General features: G+C 38.1%; 1 protein-coding gene across 2 annotated transcripts in view; it reads left to right on the top strand.

Moving 5' to 3' along the window:
* BLM (Bloom syndrome RecQ like helicase) overlaps nt 1-20,998 on the top strand; it is a 96,185-nt gene that overhangs the window by 5,987 nt on the left and 69,200 nt on the right. For both annotated transcript variants that reach the window (XM_008059517.2, XM_008059516.1), the window contains exons 2-4: nt 15,012-15,113; nt 16,650-17,338; nt 19,411-19,573. In XM_008059517.2, the coding sequence (XP_008057708.1) occupies nt 15,016-15,113; nt 16,650-17,338; nt 19,411-19,573 (950 nt within the window). In that variant the 5' untranslated portion in view covers nt 15,012-15,015. The remainder of the gene's footprint in view (nt 1-15,011; nt 15,114-16,649; nt 17,339-19,410; nt 19,574-20,998) is intronic.

The following is a 20,998-nucleotide window of genomic DNA, read 5'->3' as shown; positions in this document are numbered from 1 at the left end:
CTGCGGTGGCCAGGAGCGGCCACTGCACTCCAGTCTGGGCGACCGAGCGAGACTCCAACTCAAAAATTAAAAAATAAAAATAAAAATCCTTGTTGGGCATTTTGAGCTATGGCTGCTATGTTTCCTAGCTTTGGCCCCCTCCCTTACCTTGGGGAAGTGAATCTATCTCTCTCTCTCTCTCTCTCCAATTTACTTTCTATTTGTTTTTTGTTTTGTTTTTTATTTTGAGTTGGAATCTCACTTCGTTGCCCAGGCTAGAGTGCAGTAGCACACTCACAGCCACCTGGGCTCAGGTGATCCTTCCACCTCAGCCTTCCAAGTAGCTAGAACTACAGGCATGCGCTACCACACCTGACTAACTTTTTGATTTATTGTAGAGATGAGGTCTCGCCAAGTTGCTGGACTGTTCTTGAACCCATGGGCTCAGGCAGTCCTCTCACCTCAGCCTCCCAAAGTGCTGGGATTACAGGCTTGAGCCACTGCGTCCGACCTAATTTACTTTCTAAATAAACTATATTTTCCAATCTAAAAAAAAAATTCTTGTTCAATGTTTCTGTCTTCTCTATTGAGTCGTCTGTCTTTGGTTTATATATATTAACATATATATTTATGTTTTTGTATATATACATTACATATACACACGTATACATATACATACATTTGATATATGTATATATAGCAAATATCTTCTACTTTGGCATTTAAAAATGAACTTAACAATTTTAGTCAACAATTTTTTTCATTTTTAAAATTTCTTAAGTTGACATGATTGTGCATATTTATGGGATACATAGTAATTTGATTACAAAAGTGTAGTAATCAGATCAGGATAATTAGCTTATCTATCATCTCAAACATGTATCATTTCTTTGTGATGGGAACATTCACTATCCTTCTAGCGATCTGAAACCATGTAGCATATTATTAACTATAATCATCCTATAGTGGTAGTGAACACTTGAACTTAATCCTATCCAGCTGTAATTTTGAAACCTTTAACAAGTCTCTCCCTATTTCACCTTTTCCCTTTACCTTCTTCTCAGTATCTAATGTCCTCTGTTTTGAGTCGGAGTCTCACTCTGTCTCCAGAACTTGAGTGCAGTGGCACGATCACAGATCATTGCATCCTCAAACTCCTAGGCTGAAGGGATCCACCTTCTTCTGCCTCCTTTTGTAGAGGTGAGATCTTGCTATGTTGCTCAAGCTGTCAACTTTTTTAAACTTCTGCATGAGTAAGAACATGCAGTGTTCCCGTGGCTTATTTCATTTAACATCATGTCCTCAAGTTTCATGTTGCCATGAATGACAAGATTCCATTCTTTTTTTAATGGCTAAATAAATTCCATTGTGTATATATATCACAATTTCTTTATCCATCCACCTGTTATTGGACACCTAGACTATTTCCATATCTTGGCTATTGTGAATAGTGCTGTAATAAACATGGGGGTTCAGATGTCTCTTCAGTTACTGATTTCAGCTGTGTGCATTGGCTCACTCCTGTAACCCCAGCATTTTGGGAGGTCAAGATGGGGGGATTGCTTGAACCCGGAGTTCGAGACCAGCCTGGGCAACATAGTAAGATCTTGTCTCTACCAAAAAAAATTAGCCAGCTATGGTGCTGTGTGCCTGTTGTCTCACATTAGTAGGTTTGTTTTTTACAGTGATTAGAGTGTGGCAATTCTGAAATGACTTCTTGTAGTTTGAGATTGAGCAAATAAGTAAATGTATGATAGTTTGTTTCTGAGTTTTAAGCTAGATGAATAGATCAATAGATGGATAGATGTAGATATAGAAATAGATAGATGTGTTTATAGTTATATATTCTAGATCTGTCTACTAAAAGGGCCTAGGAACAATGATATACAATGACCATGTCTAGTAGCCAGATCTTAGATTTTAAGATCTTAGATTTTTAGGAACTTTCCTTTTTTTTGAGACAGGGTCTTGCTCTGTTGCCCAGGCTGGAATATAGTTGTGTGATCATGCTAGTAGCTGGCACTACAGGCGCGCGCTACCACACCCGGCTAATTTTTGATTTATTGTAGAGATGAGGTCTCGCCAAGTTGCCCAGGAGGGTCTCGAACCCACAGGCTCAAGCATTCCACTCACCTCAGCCTCCCAAAGGCGCGGGATTACAGGCTGAGCCACCGAGCCCAGCTAACCTCAAAACTTCCAGGCTCAAGGGATCCTGCCAAAGTGCTGAGATTACAGGCGTGAGTTACCACACCTGGCTGAACTTGACTTTTGAACTTTTCCTACACTAATGGGTTGTTTTGCTCACCTTAGCCACTAACACCAGTCTTACTTTTGGGAGTCACATTTTGATGGGCAGAATGTGCATAAGTGACCAGCCCCAGTAAATATCCGAGATTCTCAGTCTCCAACAGGTTTCCTGGGCAGAAGCATTGCCCACATGTAGTTGCACTTTCATTGAAAGAGAGTACACTCTCAGAAGGTGGAGAGCATAAGAAACCTTCACATGGATCCCTACATACTCTACCTGATGTGTCTTTTTTCCTTACTGATCTGGCTATATATCTTCACAATATTGCTTTAATAAATCTTAGCCTTAAGTACAACTATATGCTGAGACCCATGGGTCCTTCTAGCAAATTATTGTGCTCAGCTGTTAAGTTCCTTCAAAAAATAATAATAATAATTTAAATTAGAATTACCTTAGGTTACAGATCAATTTGGGATAATTGGCATCTTGACAGTGTGAATATGGTTCAAGTGATTGTTTATTTCCTCCCTAATTTCTTTTTTTTTTTTTTTTTGAGTCAGAGTCTCACTTTGTCGCCTAGGCTGGAGTATAGTAGCACACTTACGGCCACTACAACCTTGACCTGCTGGGCTCAGGCAATTCTTCCGCCTCAGCCTACAGACATGTGCCACCATGCCTGGCTAATTTATTGATTTATTGTAGAGACGAGGTCTTGCCAAGTTGTCCAGACTGGTCTTGAACCCCTGGACTCAGACAATCCTCTCACCTCCACCTCCCAAAGTACTGGGATTACAGGCGTGAGCCATTGCGCCCAGCCCTCATTTCTTTTAATGATTATCTATAATTTTCTGAAGAGATTTGAGCATAGTTTATTAGATATATTATTGGATATTTACATTTTTGATGGCATTGTAAATAAGTTTTCTGAAATTTTATTTTGTTTATTGGTGATATATGAAAATAGAATTAATTTTTGTATATTGACTTCATATCAAGCTGTCTTTCTAAACTCACTGTAATCATTTTCCATAGTTCTGTACCAAATTACCCCAAACTCGGTGGGCTGAAACAACACAGATTTATTATCTTTTTTTTTTTTTGAGTTGGAGTCTCACTCGGTCGCCCAGACTGGAGTGCAGTGGCTGCTCCCAGCCACTGCAGCCTCAACCTGCTGGGCTCCGGCGATCCTTCCGCCTCACCCTTCCAAGTAGCCGGAATTACAGGTGCGTGCTACCACGCCCGGCTAATTTTTTGATTTTATTGTAGAGATGAGGTCTCGCCTGCCCAGGCGGGTCTCGAACCCGTCGGCTCAGGCAATCCACTGACCTCAGCCTCCCAAAGGCACGGGATTACAGGCTGAGCCACCAAGCCCGACTGATTTATTATCTTTCAGTTTTTTGGTTTTTTTTTTTGAGTTGGAGTCTCACTCTGTGCCCAGACTGGAGTGCAGCGGCCGCTCCCGGCCACCACAGCCTCGACCTGCTGGGCTCCAGCAATCCTTCCGCCTCAGCCTTCCTAGTAGCCGGAATTACAGGTGCGCGCTACCACACCCGGTAAATTTTTTGATTTATTGTAGAGATGAGGTCTTGCCTGCCCAGGCGGGTCTCGAACTCACGGGCTCATGCAATCCACTCACCTCAGTCTCCCAAAGGCGCGGGATTACAGGCTAAGCCACCGAGCCCGGCTTATCTTTCAGTTTTGTAGTTCAGAAGTCTAAATAGGTCTCACTAGGCTAAAATCAGGGTGTTGGCAGGGCTGAGTTCCCTACAAGAATATTTTGTCGGTCTCCATGGCTCACCCTATAATCCCACTTTGGGAGGTCAAGGAGAGAGGATTGCCTGAGCCCGCAGATTCAAGGCCAACCCGGGCAACTTGGCAAGACTTCATCTCTATAATAAAATAAAAAATAGCCGGGTGTGGTAGCGCACGTCTGTAGTTCCAGCTACTCAGAAGGCTGAGGTGAGAGGATCGCTGGAGCCCAGAAGGTCTTCACTGGGGTGACTGTGAGCATTGTGCCATAGCACTCCAGCCTGGGCAAAGGAGTTAGACTCCGACTCAAAAAAAAAAAAAGAATATTCCCTAAATGTACATTTTCAGCAGTGGGGAGACATGAATGCACAAAGTTTTTTGTTGCAGTATTATTTGCATTTGTAAAATATTGGAGAATACTTGAAATGTCCAAACAGGAAATTTGTTGAGTAGACTTCTACGTAATGGAGTACTGTATAGCTGCAAAGAAAAATGAGGAAAATCTTTATAATTGGTATAGAGCGATTTCTTATGTATAAGTAGAGATAGTATATACAGTGTGCTGTTTTTTATGTCAGAAAGAAGAGAAGGGAAAATAAGAGACTCCATATGTCTGCTCATTTTTGCAAAAAAGAAATACAGGAAAAACAAATTAGAAATTAATGAAATTGATAATCCACAGGATGGATATTGATAACACACAGATGGAGTGGAAAGGACATTTTGAGTGGCAGGGAGAGTCTTTTTATGTAGTTTTGATTTTTGGAACAATATAAATATCTTATATATTCAAAAAATTCAATCCACAAAGTACAGAATAACACTGAAGGTGGGTTGAAGGTACTAATCAAATAACTTTTGCGCATAACACTTTCACTGTATACCCTTAATCTAAAGAAAGAAATGCAATAGAATTTTGAACTCTTCTTAGTAGATTTGTTTTTTACAGTGATAAGAGCATAGCAATTTTGAAATGGCATCTTGTAGTTTGGGATTCAGTAAAAAAGTAAATATATGATAGTTTTTTTCTGAGTTTTAAGCTAGAGGGATAGATCAGTTGATAGATAATGTAGATATAGAAATAGATAGATGTGTTCATATTTATATATCCTAGATCTGTCTACTAAAAGGGCCTAGGAGCAATGATATACAATGACCATATCTAGTGGTAAGATCTTAGATTTTAAATGCCTTTCCTTATTAAACCAAGGCTTGGCAGGGCGCAGTAGCTCATACCTGTAATCCCAGCATTTTGGGAGGCAGAGGCAAGAGGATTGCCTGAGCCCAGGGGTTCGAGACCAGCCTGGACAACTTGGCGAGACTCATCTCTACAATAAATCAAAAAATTAGCCAGTTGTGGTGGCACGCACCTGTAGTTCCAGCTACTTGGGAGGCTGAGGCAGAAGGATCCCCTGATCCCACCAGATTGAGGCTGTGGTGACTGTGAGCATGCCACTGCACTCCAGCCTGGGCAATAGAGTGAGACTCTGCCTCAAAAGAAAGGAAAAGAAAGAAAGAAACCAAGGCTTTTTTGGGAAATGGTTGATTCTGTGGTTGAGACAGAGAAAGTACACGAAGACCGTGAACATCTTAAGCCAGATAAGAAGAAAGTGCCCATTAAGTTATGGGAACATGTCAAAGGACAGAAGAACCACTGGATTAAAGAAGAAAACACAAGAGAAACTAGAAAAATATCTTGAGACAAATGAAAACAAAAACACAACATACCGAAATTTATGAAATACAGTGAAAATAATGCTAGGAAGGAAATATATTGCTATAAATGCTTATGTTAAAGAAGACGTGGTTCGGGCACGGTGGCTCAAGCCTGTAATCCCAGCACTTTGGGAGGCCGAGGTGAGGGGATTGCCTGGGCCCACAGGGTTGAGAACAGCCTGGGCAACTCGGAGAGACCTCATCTCTACAATAAATCAAAAAGTTAATTGGGCGTGGTAATGTGCGCATGTAGTTCCGGTTACCTGGAAGACTGAGGTGGAAGGATCGCCTAGCCCAGCAGGTCAATGCTGAGGTGGCCGTGAGTGAGCCATTGCACTCCAGCCTGGGCAACGGAGTGACACTCCAATTCAAAAAAAGAGAGACAAATCTCAAATCAACAACCTAACTTTATACTTGAAGGAACTAGAAAAAGAAGAATAAACTAAACCCAAAGCTAGCAGAAGGAAGGAAATAAAAAAGATTGGTGTAAAGATAAACAAAACAGAGAATAGAAAAACAGTAGAGAAAATCGACAAAACCAAGAGTTGATTCTTTGAAAAGGTCAAAGAAAATGGGCAAGGCTTTAGCCAGATGACATAAGAAGAGAAGACTCAACTAAAATCAGAAGTAAACAAGGGGACATTACAACTGATTTTATAGAAAGAAAAAGGTTTGTAAGAGAATACTATGAGAAATTGTATGCCAACAAATTTGATATTGTAGATGAAATGGATAAATTCCTAAAAACATAACTACCAAGTCTGAACCATGAAGAAATAGAAAATCTGAACAGACCTATAACTAAAAAGGAGGTTGAATCAGTAATCGGGAACCTCTGAACAAAGAAAAGTCAGAACCAGATGGCTTCCCTAGTAATCTCTGACAAACATTTAAATAATTAACCCCAGTGCTCCTCAAACTCTTCCAACAAATCTTATATTTGATAAGAGGTTAATACCCAAAATACATAAAGAGCTACAGGCCAATGAATAAAAAACAAATAAGTGGATTAAAAGGTGTGAAAACTTGAATTGACATTTCACCAAAGAAGGTTACAAACAACCAATAAACACATGAAAAGATGCCCATTATCACTAGTCCTTAGGGAAATGCAAATCAAACCCGGTATATATGACCTCACAACCATAAGAATGGCTATTATAAAACAAAACAACCAGAAAATAACAAGTATTACTGAGATGGTAGAGGAATTGGGATGTGCAGAAATTGGAAGCCTTGTGCACTGTTGGTGGCAGTGTAAAATGGTGCAGCCACTGTGGGAAACAGTACAATGGTTACTCCAAAAGTTAAAAATAGAATTACCAGGGCCAACCATGGTGACTTACTCCTATAATTCCAGCACTATGGGAGCCTGAGGCAGGAGGATCAGTTGAGGCCTGGATTCAAAATAGTGTAGGCAACATAGTGAGATCCTGTCTCTACAAAAAATATTTTAAAATTTTAAGGAAAATCAGCCTATAATCCCAGCATTTGGGAGGCCGAGGAGAGAGGATTGCTTGAGCCCAGGAATTCGAGACCAGCCTAGGCAACACAGTGAGATCTCATCTCCACAAAAAAAGTTAAAAAACTGGGGGTGGTGGCATGTGCCTATAGTCCCAGCTACTTGGGAGGCTGAGGTGGAAGGATCACCTGAGCCCAGGAGTTTGAGGCTACAGTGAGCCGTGATTGCGCCACTGCCCTCTAGCCTGGGTGAGTGAGACTCTGACTCAAAAAATAAATAAAAATGTTAAGGAAAATGTAGTATATATGTACAATTGAGTATTATTTAGCCTTTTTTTTTTTGACTTGGAGTCTCACTCTGTCAACCAAACTCTGGAGTGCAGTGGCACACTCACAGCCATCCCAGTGTCAACCTTCTGGGCTCCAGCCATCCTTCTGCCTCATCCTTCCAAGTAGCCAGAACTAAGGCATGTGCTACCATGCCTGGCTAATATCTTTTTTATTGTAGAGACGAGTTCTCACCAAGTTGCCCAGGCTGGTCTTGAACGTGCAGGCTCAGGCAATCCACTCGCCTCGGCTTCCCAAAGTGCTGGGATTACTGACTGAACTACCAAGCCCTGCCTATTTGGCCTTTAAGAAAAGAGCCAGATAGATGTGGTAGTGTGTCTATAATCCTAGCTACTTGGGAGGCTGAGGTAGGAGGATTGCTTGAGGCTAGAAATTCAAGACCAGCCTCAGTATATAGAAAGACTCCCATCTCAAAACAATTTTTGACCAAAAGTGACATGACCTCCATGCCCCACCCTCTCCATTCACTCAATCTCACACCAAGCAACTTTTTTGTTTGTTTGTTTTCCTGGATGAAAAAGGTCCTCAAAGGGAAATGTTTTGCTTTTGTGGAAGAGATGAAACAAAAAATGGCAAAAGCAAAAGATATCAAAAGTGACAAGTCCAAAATCTGTTTTAAGCAGTGGGAAAAGCATCTTGAAAGGTATATTGCATCAAATGGAGAGTATTATGAAGGTGACTGAAGTTTAAGCATGTAAGAATAAACACAATTTTTTATAAATAAACTCCTGCTTTTTTTGGTTCTCCCTTGTATCATAAAATTCACCCATTTAAGCTGTACAATTCAGTGGCTTTTAGTATATCCACAGAGTTGTACAAGTTTCACCACAGCAAAGTTAGAGCATTTTCATCAGCCAAACAGAAACCCCACACCTTTTGCCATCATCCTCAAATCCTCTCATTCCTCCCAGACCTAGGCAATCACGAATCTACTCCATTTCCATAGATATACCTATTCTTGTACATTTCATATGAACAGAATCAATACAATACATGGTTCTTTGTAACTGGCTTCTTTCACTTAGCATAACTTTTTCAAGATTCATCATTATTGTAGCATTTATTACTATTACGTTATTTTGCATGCCTGGTTAATATTCTGTTAAATAGATATACACATTTTATTTATCCATGTATCATTTGATGAACATAGATTGTTTCCACTTTTTGGCTATTATGAATAATGCTCCTGTGAACATTTGTGTACAAGTATCTGTTTTGGATAACTGTTTTCCATTCTTTTGGATATATAAGTAGGAGCAGACTAGTTTACATGTTTAGCTGTTTGAAGTACTACTTGACTGTTTTCCAGAGTAGCTGCGCCATTTTACAATTCCACCAGCAGGGTATGAGGGTTCCCATTTTCCCACATTCGTGCCAACACTTATTATCTGTTGCTCTTATTATAGTCAGTTTTTTAAATAACAGCTTTATTGAGATATAATGCATATACCATGAAATTCATCTTTTTAAAAGTTAGTGTAGAGTTCAGTATCCTTGATTTTTGAAGGGTAATTTTTCCTAAGAAGAGCATTCTAGGTTATTTTCCATTGAATATATCATTCCACTATCTTCTGATTTCCATTTTTGCTGAAGAGAAATCAATTTTTTGTCCATATGGTACATAGTGATATATTTTGGTGTGGATTTCTTTTTATCCCTCCACTTGGAATTTATTAGCTGTCTTAACTCTGTGAATTAGTGTCTTTAATTAGTTCTGGAAAAGTCCCAGCTGTTATCTTTTCAAATATTAATTCCACCCTATTTTCTCTTTCTGGAACTCTGGGTAGATTTATATTAAACTATCTTACTCTGTCTTCCATGTCTCTTAACTTCTCATATTTTCCATCTGTTTCCTTTTTATGTCTGTATGCATCTATTAAGTCAGAAACTCTGAAGGGTCTGAGACTCTACCCTACTTGTAAACTGTATTTATCTTTTATTTAACCACTTTTCTAAAGTTTTAATTATCTACTGTTATGACTGTTTTTTTTTGGATTGTGTTGGTATATAATCAAGTTGTCTACATATAATGATAATCTCATATCTTCTAGTATTTTCTTTTTTGAATATTCTTGCATTGGCATGAATGTCCAATATGAGAGTGAAAATGAGAGAACAGTCTTGTTTTTGCCATTGTTTTTAATGAATTCACTCCAGTGTAAAATATAAACTATTATATTGGTTCTTGATTTTAAATACTTCTAATTATGTGTTTTAATGTGTTTGTTAAAAATGGCTCAAGTTTTATCAGATGCCTCTTCAAAAATGCACTGAAAATGCATACTATATGATTCCATATATATAAACCAAGAAATTCAAGAAGAGTAAAGTTAATATAACTGGAAAGGGACACAGGAAGACCTACCATGATGCTGGAAATGTTCTATATCTTAATCTGAGTGTTTACACAATTATATGCATAAGTAAAACTATTGAGCCATACACTTAAGATTAGTGCACTTTACTGCATGTATTTTATACTTCAGTGGAAATGTATTTTTAAAATCTATTGACCTGATTATGTTGACTTTTATTAATTCAACTGGTGAGATGATATAGCATTATTAGTGACATCATTTAATATTATAGCTACTCATCTTGCACTGATACCCATTAATTAATGCATTTCCCTTTCTAATGGGAAATAATGGGATTACAAATTTTGACAGCTTTATTTTTCGCACAGAATTATATGTTTGTTTCTGGAAGAAAAATTGTACAGACACATAAAACAATGACTGAAGAGAACATTTGACATGGAATTCCTGCCAAAAATTCCTCTTTGTCCAGAAATTGTATATTTGATATTCAGTTTGAACAGAGAAAGTTATTACTCAATTTGAACAGAAAAAGTTGTCTGCGGCCCTACTTGCCCTAGTTGAGGTGAAGTTGAGACTCTTAAAATTGTCAGTGTTCTTAGATCAGGCTCACCATTTTTGCCCTAGGGAAAGTAACTTCCCCTTTAACACTCACCGTGTGAGGGTTACCAAGCGTGGCTGTGTTTTTCAGGAACCACCCCTAAAACCTCCACTTTTAGTAGAAGACTGGAAACAGAAACATCTTAATGGTACTTGGCACTAAATGTCTTAGAATAGCCTTTTTGGCATTCTGTCTCTTGATATAGTGAAATAATCATATTTTGCCAACCAAACGAATAAAAGGAAGGTGTGACCTAGAGAGGGAAGGTATCCTAATTTTGATAGATCCCCAGTCAACAACTTTAGTCTTATTTAATTGAAAGAAAAGGAATTCTGCATTTTTTTAACTTTGTTTTCTCCAACTCACGTCTCTTTTTAAAAAAGGTTTTTTGTGTTTTACTTTTATTGCATTCCCAGCAATAGTCCTTTTCCCTGTAAAATCAGTTTGTTGCTATTTGAACAATTCTTAGTAACCAGTTTTAAAGATAATTCTTGAAGCTTACATTTTCTATGACTTTAAAACTCCATAAAGATGCTGCTGTTTGCCATATGTGAAAGTTGCCTGTCTTTTATTCTGAAAATCTTGTAAATGTTCTATCTCTCAGAAGTAATCAGAAGTAATCGTTACCGCAAATAACAATATTTTTCTTGCTTAGCTATGTGTAGGATTTAAAATTTTTTTCCTTTTAGTTTAATTTTATAAAACTACTCCTTGGTGTCATAATCTGGTTGTTAAATTTCTGGTCTCAATTATTTTTATTAGTACAAGACATTGTTTAGATAGGACTCCTTTAATTATTCATTCTTTGCCATTGGTTTATTTTACTATTTCAAGACGTCTCCTTTGCTGGATATATTTTTGGTATTCCAGCTCTGGATTATCATTCTTTCATACTATCTTTTCACTGATATATTTTTATGTGCATGGATGTGGCTTTCTGGTTTATTTTGTTTTACTCATTACATTATTTTTGTACTGTTGAATTGGCTTTTTTATTATTTATATTCTGACATAATAACTTCTTTCTTATGTATAAGACAATTTTAATTATTTTCCAAATTGAACTGGTGATTCTAATTCAGAGATTTATTTTTTTAGCTTCTTGGCTCTTGTTGCTTTGGTTCTTTTTTTCTGAATTGTGAAACTTCTCAGTAGTCCCAATGTATTTATTTTCAGTTGATTTTTCTCCTTTAATTTTTATCACTAATCTATTGTTGGTGAACAATTTTTTTCTTTTTTTATAGACGGAGCCTCACTATGTTGCCCAGGCTGGAATACAGTGGCTCTTCACAGGCATAATCATAGTGCACTACAACCTGAACCCCTGGGCTCAAGCGATCCTCCTGCCTCATTCTCCTGAGTAGCTGCTACTACAGATTTGCTGGTGAATTTTGTGTGTGTGTCAAACAATGCTGTTGATATTTTAATGGGCTATGTACAGTGGAGACACCCTTTGCTTCTCAGTACTCATCAACTTCTTAAAAGCATTCCCACTAAAGGATTTTGAGTAGGAAAATTGTGTACTCACTACCTTGTTTCCAAATGTGACTGGCTGGGGAGCACTACCCTGTGAGGAATAACCAAAGAGTGGTGCATTTTAAAAGTGGGGAAAAGTGCCCTTAGCGTTTTACTTCATGCTAACCATGAATCCATAATGTATCACTATAGTTATGAAGTAGTTAACCAAACAGTTATACTACTGGAATGGCTAAATATACATATGAAAGCATGCTGTGGGATAATGTAGGAAATCTCTGTTACTAGAATACCACAGCTGGTTTCAATCCAAAAATAAATAAGATATTGGTGGAATGTGGGTAAAGGGTAAATAATAATGAAGTGGACTATTTTGTTCTGCTTTAGCGTCTTAGGACTGAAGGTATGTACCTCTACCTCCACCTCCTTGTCATCAGTCTATCTGGCTGAGGTTAAAATTCTGAGAGGGTAGTAGTCTTCACTCTATTATTTATCATTGTGAGAAAGTCTTCCACATTGTACAGGACCTTGGAGAGAGTACACTTCAATAAAAGGCCAATATGTTAAAACTGGACTCAAAATGGAGAGGAACCTTAGGACAGGGGTCCCCAATCCCTGGGCCACAGACCTATACCAGTTTGTGGCCTTACAGGAACTGGGCCACATAGCAGGAGGTGAGCTTTGGGCAAGCGGAGCTCCACTGTCTGTCAGATCATCATGGCATTATATTCTCATAGTAGTGTAAACCCTGTTGTGAACTGCGCATGCGAGGGATCTAGGTTGCGTGCTCTTTATGAGAATCTAATGCCTGATGATCCCCCCTCCCAATCCGTGGAACAATTGTCTTCCACGAAACTGGTCCCTGATGCCAAAAAAGGTTGGGCACCACTGCCTTAGTACATGCAGGGATTTTGGACTTAAGATATTCTCCATTTAAAAAAATCAGGACTGCTTGGGGAAATGATTGAATCTAAGTCTGGGGCAAAAAATACATAAGATAAGCCTAGATTATCTTTTCATGCCACATAGGAAAGAAGCTCTTGGCTGAGTGTGGTGGCTCATTCCTATTATCCCAGCACTTTGGAAGGTCGAGGCGGAAGGGCAGGAGTTAGAGACCAGACTAAGCAATATAGTGAGACTTTGTCTCTACAAAAAATTAAAAAATTAGCTGAGTGTGGTGGCACACACTGGTAGTCCCAGCTAGATGAAAGGCTGAGGCGGAAGGATCACCTGAGCTCAGAAGGTCAAAGCTGTGGTGAGCCGAGATGGAGCCAATGCACTCCAGTCTGGGTGACCAAGTGAGACCCCAACTCAAAAAAAAAAAAGAAACTATTAAAGACTACTAAGGTTGTATCATAAGGACTGAAGAACACACCTAAAAAGGCTCCCACTGGTCAAGCATGAATCACTTTGAGGAACAACTTTATTATATAATTCACATACCAATGTGAATTATTCAATATTTATTAAATAGTTATGTTACCTAAAGCAATGAAAGAGGAAGCAGCAGCAGAAATTATTCTGCTGGAGAGGGTAGGACAAAATCGATATTATGATCATCCTTATACACTTAACTTATCAAGATCTCTCAATTGAGTATATTCAGTTTCTTTCAAATTTTTCTTTTCACTGTTATCTAAAGTAAAGTAGTTGATAAACAGATTATTTTAATAATTGAGTGGAACATGAATTATGTAAAATTTCGTATTTCTACAAACATCATCTAGTGTTGTTGATGTTAACCCCTCCTCCTAAGATGTATAGTATAAAAGTAGATGTCTGGTAAAGATAAAGTGGGAAAGGGGGCTATAACTATCAGCTACAATGAGGATTTTTTACTATCCATGGATTTTTTACCATCCTGGCTTTCTTTTTTGGGGGCGGGGGCAGAGTCCCACTCTGTTGCATAGGCTAGAGTGCAGTGGCACACTCAAAGCCACCGCAGCCTCAACCAGCTGGGTTCAGGCAATCCTTCCACTTCAACTTTCCAAGTAGCTGTAACTACAGGCATGTGCCACCATGCCCAGCTAAATTTTTGATTTATTGTAGAGATGAAGTCTCGCCATGTTGCCCAGGCTGGTCTCAAACCTCTAGACTCAGGCAATCCTCTCGCCTCTGCCCCACAAAGTGCTGGGATTACAGGCATGAGCCACTGTGCCCAGCTCCTGGCTTCCTTTAGCCCCAGTAAATGTAAGGTGACTTAAACTGTATATTTCCTGGACAATTGTACAGCAATACCACAGTTTGTTCCACAGGGATATAAATGTGCTGGTAAAGATACTATTTTAGGTTGAAACCAGATGATTATAAAGCATGATATCGGGCCGGGCTTGGTGGCTCAGCCTGTAATCACAGCACTTTGGGAAGCCAAGGCAAGTGGATTGCCAGAGCCCTCGGGTTCAAGACCAGCATGGGCAACTTGGCAAGACCTCGTCGCTACAATAAATCAAAAATTAGCTAGGTGTGGTAGCGCTCGCCTGTAGTTCCAGCTACTTGGAAGGCTGAGGTGGAAGGATTGCTGGAGTCCAGCAGGCCTAGGCTGCGGTGGCTAGGAGCATGCCACTGCACTCCAGTCTGGGCAACAGAGTGAGACGCCAACTCAAAAAAAAAAAAGCATGATATCTTGCTGGTAAACCTTTACTCTCATTAATGGTCTGTTCCTTTTCTCCCTGATTTGCTCTTGAACAGAGAATCCAGTTATTCATTTGTTCTTTGGGCTTTCAGTATGCTTTGATCATTTCCTCCCACCTCACTCACCACTGTCCAGCTTCCGTTTAGCTTTCAAGTCTAGGCCAGGTCCCATTTTTCTACAAGCCCTTTCCATACAGTCCCTTCCCTAATATCTTTTGTACTTATTTTAGTGTGTGTGGAGGAAGAGAGAGGAAACCATGTCATTTTGTTATTCAGGTGAACCTTCAGTTAGTTAAAGATTATATATTTCAAATGTCACCAGTTGTAAATGTGAAAACAATTTATTGGAAAAAAGTCTCATTACTCTGGGCACAGTTGGAACAATGCCTGTTTGAATCAAGTCCTTCTCCTCCTCAATAAATATTGTGACTAATATGAAGTACCTAACTCCACTGATATTCTTTTCCTCTCACTTTTTTAGGATTATGGCTGCTGTCCCTCAAAATAATCTACAGGAACAACTGGAGCGTCACTCAGCCAGAAGACTTAATAATAAATTAAGTCTTTCAAAACCAAAGTCTTCGTAAGTATTTTGGTTGATTCACTGTCATATAGGCAGCAACTCACCATATCATACAAATGAGATATCTTGTCTTTCAGCTTTCACTGTACAGATGAGGAAATAAAGCTGAGAGTTGCATTGATTTTCCCACTTTGCAAATTAATAGTAGAGCATGTTTTACCAGCACCTGGTAATAAATTGTTCGGCACCTTTGCATAATTCCTGGCACATAATATTTGTTCAGTAAAGATTTGTTGGCTGGACTTGGTGGCTCATGCCTATAATCTCAGCACTTTAGGAGACCAAAGTGAGAGGACTGCTTGAGCCCAGGAATTCAAGACCAACCTGGGGAACATGGTGAGACGTCATCTCTACATTAAAAAAAAAAAAAAGAATAACAAATATTCTTGTAAATTTGGGCAAATAAAGATTTTTAATATATTAATATAATTTTATATTTGTTCCAAAAACAGTTATAAGAAAGCTACAAGCTGGGCACAGTGGCTCACATCTGTAATCCCAGCACTTTGGGAAGCGGAGGTGAGAGGATTGCCTGAACCCATGAGTTTGAGACCAGCCTAGACAACATGGCAAGACCTCATCTCTACAATAAATCAAAAATTAGCTGGGCATGGTGGTGCATGCTATTTGGAATCTGAGGCAAAAGGATTGCCTGAGCCCAGCTGGTCGAGGCTGTGGTAGCTGTGAGTGTACCACTGCACTCCAGCCCAAGTGACAGAGTGAGACTCCGACTCTAAATAAATAAATAAATGAATAGATAGATAGATAGATAGATAGATAGCAAGCTACAGCTCTCTGGTTCTGCCTCTCCTCCAAGCTATACTCCAGACTCCTTCTAATGACATCTAATAATAATTTGTATTATGTATCATGTCCTTAACAGTTTGTAGACACTGTTCTGGGTACTTGACTTTGAAGTCATCACTGACTTTCTTGCCATTAAATAGCCAAGATTCTTGCCTCTTTTACTCGTCTTTCAGATTTTAGCATAGCTAGCAGTTTTAAACCCTTTCCTCCTTTTTATCAGAGTAGCAAAAAGTACACACATTTGAGTCTCTTTCCTTTTTCACTTGCGCTATCACCTCCCTCTAGAGATGCTGTTAATTAAGGACTACCAGCCTGAGAAAGAAAGTAGTGGGAGTGGCCTCTCAAAACGAAGTAATTAGCCTCTTAATAAGGAGGATCGGCAAATACAAAATATTTGTTACCTGATAAATTTTGAGATCAGAGTAAGAGATGGATTCTTTGCTCATTTGTGACACAATTAATATAACCTGTATGAATTAGTAAGAACATTAGAGCTATATTTTATCGAGTTGGTGGGTTTGTTAAAATGAATCAATCTGGCCAGGTATGGGTCTCACACTTGTAATCCCAGCACTTTGGAAGGTTGAGGCGGGAGGATTGCTTAAGGCCAGGAGTTCTAGACCACCCTGGGCGACATAGGGAGACACCCCTGACTCTACAAAAAAAACCAAAAACCTTTTTTTAAAAGAATCAATCAAACTGAGGGTTTTTTTTTCCATTATTTTCCAGAGGTTTCACTTTTAAAAAGAAAACATCTTCAGAAAGCGATGTGTCTCTGACTAGTGTGTCAGTTGCAAAAATGCCTGTGTTAAGTAATAAAGATGTTAATGTTACTGAGGACTTTTCCTTCAGTGAACCTCTATCCCACATCAAAAATCAGTCGACCAGGATCAGTGACGTCTTCAAGAATGCTCCAGAGGGACAGCAAACCCAGAGACTTGCTTCAAAACCATCATTGCAGATTCCGAAGGAAGTTTTATGCACTACCCAGAATACACCAGTTATAAAGAAATCTCGTGATGCTGCTTTCAAGACATTAGAATTTAGTTCTTCATCAGATTCTTTTAATGCCATTGATGATTGGGACGATATGGATGACTTCGATACTACTGGGACTTCAAAAGCATTTGTTACACCGTCCAGAAATCACTTCGTAAGAGTAAGCACTGCTCAGAAATCAAAAAAGGCTAAGAGAAACTTTTTAAAAGCACAGCTTTATAAAACAAATACAGTAAATATTGATTTGACTTCCTCCTCTGAAAGCAAGCAAGTAGATTTGACTAAGGAGCAAAAGGATGACTCAGAATGGTTAAGTAGCGATGTGATTTGCATTGATGATGGCCCTGTTTTCAAAGTGCCTACAAGTGAAGATACTCAGAAAAGTCACTCTTTGGAAACTCATTTGGGAGATGAAAGAGGTAAAAATTACTGTGTTTAGTATGTTGATTGTATTTTTTTCAATTCAAAGCTAGACACGGGGAATAGTAGTGAATATGATGTAGCTTATATCCTTAAGGATCTTAGGATCTATAGCTTTTTTAATAATCTATTGGGGGTGCCATGTAACAACACAGAGGGTACCTGATCCTAAAACAGGGGAAATGAGGACCAGTTGGAGGCCCAAACTTCACCTGCACATACGTTATTTATATAGCTAATCCTGACTCATACCCCACATTTTATAATAAAATAAAATAAAAAATATATAAAAATAATCTTTTGGTCAAATTTTTGAGGCAGGACATACTGATGAAATGAAATGTTTTATTCTGCTCATATGTTCATATTCATACTGATGAAATGAAAGATTTTATTATGCTTATTCAAGAATAACTGTGATTTTATACATGAAAAAAACATAGAAGCTCCTTCTTATTTGTGGTTTCACATTTCAAGGTTTTAGCTACCTGTGGCCAACTGAGTTCCAAATATATTGCATCATTACTCTTATGCGTTGGGACAGTTATTAAGAAAAATAAGAGTTACATAAACACAACATCATTGTGATACCTCCACAGTTAATCTGGTAACAGAGACTGCTACTAAGTGACTATAACAACAATCCAGGTGGATAGTGCAGGTTAGCGTGAGATTTTATCACATTACTCAAAATAGGGTACAATTTAAAACTTAAATTATTTCTGGAATTTTCCATTTATGTCATCGTACCTATGTCATTCATCTCACTTCATCTAATACAGGCATTTTATTATCATACATCTTCACAAGAAGAGTATAGCATAAGAAGATATCTTGACCAAGAGACCACATTCACATACCTTTCATTGCAGCTTATTATAATTGTTCTATTTTATTAGTTAATTATTGTTATTTCCTTACAGTGCCTAATTTATAAATTAAACTTTATCATAGATATGTATATATAGGAAAAACATAGCATATGTAGGGCTTGGTACTGCCTGCAGTTTCAGGAATCCACTGGGACTCTCGGAATGTATTCCCCAATTGGGCATAGTAGTTCATGCCTGTAATCCCAGTACTTTGGGAGTCTGAGACTTGAGCCCAGAAGTTTGAGGCCAGCCTGGGCAACATAGTGAGACTCCTGTTTCTACAAAAAAGAAAAAAAAATGTAGCCCCCACAGATAAGAGAGAGTTCTTGCAAGATCCATAATGGTTAAAATGTCTAGTTAGCGATAGAATTGGAAAGCGAAACTAAGCCTTTCTAAAGAATTCCTTTATGACTTGTTGCTACCTAATATTGCTAAATAATATGATTCAGTTGTGCTATTAAAGTATTATAAGTTATATTTAAAGTTCATCCTGGATAAGTCTTATAGTTATTAAATGTCTAAAATTTAATAACTGAGATTTGCCACATGTGGAAGTAAACCACCTAATGAAATAGTTATAAATATGAATCAAAAATTTTAAACACTTGAATCCTATCAAGATTACTATAGGGTGAGAGAGGACTGAAAAGTAATTGATGATAAACAGAACATAGTCCAATGAATAGTGTTGCTGTTTCTGAAGATAAATTTTGTTAAAAAATAACCTAGAGAGCAACAGTTTGGCATTGTGTTTTCCCACATTATCTAAAAGAGATTAAAATAACTAGGCAGCCTTTGTGGTAAAGAGAAGATGGTACTTTTCTGTGTAATGTATAAGCAGCAGTGTTTGTGCTATTATCAGACTTATTTATTGCTCTTTACCCTTATTTAAATATGAGTGAAACATTTAAAAATGAAAACATTGATACTAACTATGGGTTTCATAGTTTAACTGGAAACAAGCATGAAAACTTCTATTCAAATCTTTGACTTCAAACCAGCATTCATTGAACTTAATCCAGTTGACTCAATAATCATTTATGAAGTAAACAAACTTAACAAGTAAAACAAGAGTAATCGATACAAAGAATTATGATTGTTTATGACTTGCCAGAAGCACTCACTCTTAAATGCTCATGCCTTGTTCTTTCTGTCTGATTATTTATTGAAATAACCGGTTTATCAACTTTTTACTTTAGATAATAGTGAAAAGAAGAACAATTTGGAAGAAGCTGAATTACATTCAACTGAGAAAGTCCCATGTATTGAATTTGATGATGATGATTACAATATAGATTTTGTTCCACCTTCTCCAGAAGAAGAAATTAATTCTACCACTTCTTCTTCTTTAAAATGCTTTAGGTAAAATAGCCAATTAATTAGTAAACATTATTGTTTGATTCTGGGATACTTTAAATAGCTTAATTTAGTTATATAGTATAATTTATATACAAGTATTTTGTCTTCTGCTCAATTTATTTTACATCCAGATGAAAGCCTCAAAAAAAAAATCTGTTTATACATTTAATTTAGTTGGTAGTATTTTGAAGATGTAAAGTCTCGTTATGATTAATTACATGGAATGGACCCTCCAAACAATTTTATGTAGTTTATTTTGACATGAGATATATTCCATAAAATATTTTATTTCCAAAATCCTGGACCTGAAATGACACAAAGCTAACTCATTATTTGGGAAGCAGTACATAATGCACCTTTTTTTTTTTAATTCTACATGTTAGAATTGGCTATTGAATTTGTTTTTCACTCAATTTTAGTAAATTAATGACATGATTGTTGTTAATTGGTAGTATTATGAGAAGAGTATATATTCTCCATGGCTCATCAGTAGTTTAAGTTGCTAATTGTTATTGTTCTCTTTATCGTCACTCCAATCTAAATCTCAGTCTGGTGGAGTATATACTAGGCTATTTAATCAATATTTTGATGAGAACATCCCTATAGTATATCACCTTAACCAGGGAAGGAAGTAAGGAAGGGAAAGGAAATGGAGCAGAGGGTTTGTATGCATAGCCTAGTTTAGTTTCAAAAGTGTGTTAGAAAACTTGAAAAGGTGGGAAGGGTTGAAGTGTGATTACTATTTGATGACAAAATTTTAAAACTGTAAGAGCTCCCCCTTATAGTTTCTGATGGAAATTTATATAGAAGTGTAGAAAATTTAAAACTGAGCAAAAGTTCATGTAGAGTCTAGACTCTAAGTCAACATTTTTCTAGCCTGAACAACCTAACGAGACCTCGTCTCTACAATAAATTAAAAAAAAAAAAAAAATTAGCCAGATGTGGTGGCGCATGCCTGTAGTTCCGGCTACTTGGAAGGCTGAGGCAGAAGGATTGCCTGAGCCTAACAGGTGGCTGTGGTGGTTGTGAACATGCCACTGCACTCCAGCCTGGGCGACAGAGTGAGACTCTTGACTTCAAAAAAAAAAAAAATCAGCATTCTCATTTAACAGATAAAACAGCTGAGGCCCAGGGAGGAGTAGGGAATTGCCCAGGATGATACAATATATGGCAGATGAGCTCAGATATCGTGTAGTATCATACTGATTCTTCGTTGAATGCTGGCTTTTTTCCTTATTTATTAAAAATGTGTTTTGCACAAATAACATGTAGCCATTTCAACAAGGAATCTTTTTTTTTGGATTGGAGTCTCACTCTGTCGCCCCGACTGGAGTGCAGTGGCCACTCCTGGCCACCGCAGCCTTGATCTGCTGTGCTCCGGCGATCCTTCTGCCTCAGCCTTCCAAGTAGCTGGAACTACAGGCGCGC

This window comes from Carlito syrichta, unplaced genomic scaffold, assembly GCF_000164805.1.
Source record: "Carlito syrichta isolate Samal-C Ts95f unplaced genomic scaffold, Tarsius_syrichta-2.0.1 Scaffold304234, whole genome shotgun sequence".
In the NCBI taxonomy this organism is placed as follows: domain Eukaryota; kingdom Metazoa; phylum Chordata; class Mammalia; order Primates; family Tarsiidae; genus Carlito; species Carlito syrichta.
Note: the sequence above shows the minus strand (reverse complement) of the source record. Positions and strands in the feature narration are given on the sequence as shown.